The 4497-nt window shown below is 53.1% G+C and overlaps 1 protein-coding gene across 1 annotated transcript, besides 5 other annotated features; it reads right to left on the bottom strand.

Annotated features, from left to right (window-relative positions):
* Positions 1-1316: a sequence feature (areas not merged during assembly with more than two copies in the genome that could not be assigned to a particular haplotype).
* Positions 1317-2072: a sequence feature (haploid, Esmeraldo-like haplotype).
* Tc00.1047053503403.20 (trans-sialidase, putative) lies at positions 1363-3747 on the bottom strand (the record flags this gene model as incomplete). Its single annotated transcript, XM_798891.1, has 1 exon — positions 1363-3747. One exon carries the CDS (start codon positions 3745-3747, stop codon positions 1363-1365), a length of 2385 nt encoding a protein of 794 aa, XP_803984.1.
* Positions 1390-1415: a microsatellite.
* Positions 2073-4497: part of a sequence feature (areas not merged during assembly with more than two copies in the genome that could not be assigned to a particular haplotype) that runs on past the window's edge.
* Positions 3755-3774: a microsatellite.

A 4497-nucleotide genomic window follows, 5' to 3' on the forward strand; every position in this document is an offset into this window, starting at 1 on the left:
CAGCCCGCAGCCAACACACATTGCACACGAAGTGAGCAATCACCCAAAGAGCCACAAGCGGAAGCAATTCCTCATCCATCCGTGACGCGGCAACAACAAAATTTCCAGCAATTACACCCACAATGGTATTTGGTGCCCGACTCAAAGCGGTCACACGCGGCGCATCACGCCTGCAGGAAAAGTGACTCGCCGTACGCTCACTCTCTCCTCTCCTCGCTCCATGCCCACGGAGGAGGCGACAGCCACCAGCACGCACTAAAAAAAAAGCATCCAAATCCACTGCAATTTGCACTGTGTATTTTGTATGGTTGTGTGTGTTTTCTGCAGAAACAAGTGTCAAAAAAGTAAAAAAAAAAAGAAACAGCACGTGGAGAGACGCACAAACAAAAATGTACAGCAGAGGTGCGTGGCGGAAACAACAGGAAGAAGACCGCTCAGGCTCATGACTGCACTGCACACCAAGCAGCGGCAATTCACACAAGATTTATTTAAAACAAAAACTTTCCCCCTCATCATATATAAACCCCCTCGCACAAAATAATTATATAAAAGGAAGAAATCGTCCAATACTGTTCCACACAAATTAAAGAAAGCAGCCGGCTTCCATGTGGCCACACCAAACGGTCTGTACATATTTTGCCCGGAAAATAAAATTAAAAGATATTTAAATGTCTTTCAACCGTCTGACCCTCCGTGTGACCGCACATCGTTTATATTTCACGGGGTCATCTGCGCGTTGGTGCTCCCCTCAGCCCTCCCATCGGCGCGTGAGTGCGGCCTGCAGAGCTCAGTCATTCGTGTGTGGGGACTGAGAGAAGCACGCAGACATGACGGGAGTCGCGTCACTCCATCGGAAGAGTGCCGGCGCGTAAAATGCACACGAAAAGAAAAGAAAAACACAGCGGCAGGGTGTGGCTGTGTGTGTGTGGCGCTGCGATTCTCTGCCCGCCCTGGCAGCAAAAAAAACAAAACAAGAGGGAAAGAAATGTGTGCTCCGCCCCACAGGCCCTCGTCGCACGCCCACACGTCACGGCTCCCTCAGCGCGCCGTTCGTCGCGGCCCCTCCTCATGCGTGCAGCGGGCGAGGCGCACAGGGCCGTCGTCATGAGCGTGTCGGTGGGTGTGCGAGTGGAGCAGTTTGGCGGAAACACACGGCACCCCTCACAGGAAGAGTGCAGCATGAAACAATTAAAAGAGGGAAGAGTAGAAAAGAAAAAAACGTCCATAGTGATTGCCCCAGGGCAACAAGCAAAAAAGAAACGGAATCACAAAAAAAAACAGAATTGTGGAGAGTAATTCATTACCGGACGTGCGTCGGTGTGGGGGATGGCGCAAGTGCCCCACACTGAGGCCGCACACTCCTCACGCAGTCGCAAAGCCCCACAGTCCCAGCAGAAGCAGCAGCGGCAGCAGCACCCTCCCGTACGCGGAACCAGCATCACCATTTGCCCCACCATCACCCTTTTCTCGTGCCGTCCCTTCATTCCCAGCAGAGGTCAAGCGTCCCGCTGGCGCATGTTGGGTATTAGCGGTTCTCCCCACAGTTGTCCTCCCCGGTGCTGCTGGTACTTCCCGTGGGCCACGCATCGCAGGTACAGCAGGTGCGACAGGTTTAGGAGCAATTTTCACTTGTGGTTCTGAAGCTCTCGTCGAAACGGGGATCCTTTCCTTGATTGCACGTATCTCAGTGGGATTCAGTGGGCGGTTGTACAGAAAGACGTTCGTCACCGTCGCATTGCTGCCGCTTTCTCCCTCGTCGCCCCCAAAGTAGAAGTATGAAACTTCAGTCCACCGCTTTTCAGGTGTTGGTAACATCGCCGAGCTCCCCACAAGCACACCATCCACGTACACCAAGCCCTTTTTGCCGTCCTGCAGCATGAGCGCCACCTGGTATTCTCTCCCCGGCTCCCACGTGCTGCCATGTGCTGTTTTTGTGCCGTTGAACACCTTCTCCCACTTTTTATTCAAGCCGTACGACAGCCCAATGATCTTCTTGCCGTGACCGTCCCCCAGACCCGCACCAAGCAGAGGAGTGCTCCCCTTCGGAACCTGGTGAATGGTCACCGTCGCCACAAGGGTGAATCTGTGGTTCACAAAGCCGTACTGTTTTATATCCCACCGACTGTTTACGGGCCATGTTGCCCTGGACCCAGGCCCCATGAACTTGAACCCATTTTTGACCCTCGCTGCTTTCGTCACGCTTGCATTCATGCAACGGTACCCGTCGATCCACGTGTCTCCACTGGACGTCGTATTGGACAGGAATCCAACCAGACCAGCCGTGGGTATGGACGACTCGGAGAAGGAAGAGTCCAGCTGTACCCAAGTACTGAGGGTGGACTTGATCGTCTTCAGCTCCTCCGTCAGGTGGGCAAGTGAAACGGCTGTGCTTTCATGATCGCCCTTCACTTGTGAAAGATAAAGCTCATCATCCGAGTACAACAAGGTGTTGGCAAACGTCATATTCTCAGCACTGTCCACAGAAAACGGTCCAATATGAAAAGTGCGGCTGTTGTCCGTGACCCAAAGGTAGAGTGCGTTGGGTTCATCCACTTCCAGAGAATGCCGCACTTTCTGAGTGTACAGCATGACCTTCCTTCCCTCAATGGTCGCAGTGATGAGAGAATCAACACGCAAACTTACTTCCAGAAGTTCTGGACCTGATTTGAGCCACACGCCTGGGAGTGTCCCAAAAGCCTCCGACCACGTTTTCCCCATGTCACGCGACTCAAACACCTTGCGGCCATCCTCGCAATAAGTAACCATGAGAAGTGTTCCCTCCTCCCATTCGGTGATGCGGGGGGAACGGCATGCCACAGAAGAAACGCCCTCTGGTATCTCCCACTTTTGGCCGTCGTCCGTCGAATAAGTGATTAGGGAGACAACTTTATTACTTTCATCCTTTGCCGTCAGGGGAAACACAAGTGTGCCATTCCCCATCACAATTCCTGAGCCACCACCACCCAAAAATTCCTTTAGGTCACCTTTATTATTAGGAGAGTCAGTTTGGAACAGCGGTTTGGGTTCACTCCAGTTGATCGGTTGACTCGGCTGAACTTCCGTGGACTGCGTGGCCTCACCCTCAATCACTTTAATGTTCCATGCCTCGGTCTTCCAAATATCATCATCATTTTGACGCCACTCTTCATAGCTCCCCACTAGCAGAAACACTTTATTGCCCCTTGTAATTCCGGTGGGTAGCCTCGCAACACCCACACGATACTTACTATTATTCGCACTCTCAAGGACAGTGTGTGCCTTCCAGTCATCTTTAGTTACCTCAGCAACAAGAGACTGCCACGTCTCTGGAGCCTTGATGTAACCGGCAACAATATCAGAAGAACTGAGATCAATCGCTTCTGGAAAATCTGTATGTTTGGTGCGGCCTTCAACAAATGCAATCATTACTCCACTAGCACGGACGAGAGCGGGTGAAGCAAAGATATCCTTCACTTTGCATTCACCACCACCTTTTGGTACCACCTGCGTCTTATTCGGCACAAACATGGCGATCTCCTGCGGCATTTGCAAATCCCCTGAGTTTCTCTCCAAAGCGTGCGCAGCTCCACTGCCGCGGCACATCATCACGACGAGGAGGAGCAGCACCGCAGAATAGAAGTGATGCCGGGACATGTTGGGCCTCTGCGGCTCACTCTCTCTTCCTTCCCTCCTCCTTCCGCTGGATCCGGTCACGCGGCGACGGTTGTGTGTGCGGGGTGCCTTGACAGCATCAACACGTGAGAGCATATAAATATGTGTGTGTGTGTGTGTGTGCTGTTGTTGGTCCTTTCAGAGTCTTCGAATTTCACAGTAGCAATAAGCGCCCAATTTCCTAGCGTGTGTATGTGTTCAAGAAGTGGAGAGAAGAGGAAAAACAGCGGCAATACACCAGAAAGGCAACACAACAGCAGTACACACCGCCACCACTCACAGCGAACCACAACATCACCATCCCCGCAGCCATTATTCTCCCCAGCACTTCTCAACAGCATACAAAAATTAGGGGGAAAAGCGGGCAGCCTTCCAATGGGGACCGCAGGCCATGGCCCTGCAAATAAGCCAAGCGACAGGGAGCCACGAGTGCAGTGAGGGGCGCGAGAGTTGCACTGCAACGACACGTCGGCGTGACACCCCGTGGGGAGTATCGATGCAGACCAGCAACATCGCCTGCAAGAAGAGTTGCTTCCCCCGCCGAGCAGAGAGGGAAACGGCCTCAGCAGCCCAATGATGAGAGGTCGCCTGCACCTCCTCGCGGCACCTGCAAGATCTGCAGGCAAAAAGATGCAGACGATGCTCTGCTGCACGCGTGACGACCGTTGCACCCTTCGCAATGGCAATCGCATCCTGTGGCACCACACATCGCAGTGGACGCGTACAGTCTCCGCCTCCCTCACTCCTTTCCCTCTTTCTGGGAACTCATCGGTGGGCGTGGCACACTCACCGAAATGTCAGAAAGCACTTGTGTTTCTTCATCCCTCGCACCTCAAACAGCAGCAC

The sequence above is a fragment of the Trypanosoma cruzi genome (genome assembly GCF_000209065.1).
Source record: "Trypanosoma cruzi strain CL Brener chromosome Unknown tcruzi_1047053503403, whole genome shotgun sequence".
NCBI classification, from domain to species: Eukaryota; Euglenozoa; class Kinetoplastea; order Trypanosomatida; family Trypanosomatidae; genus Trypanosoma; species Trypanosoma cruzi.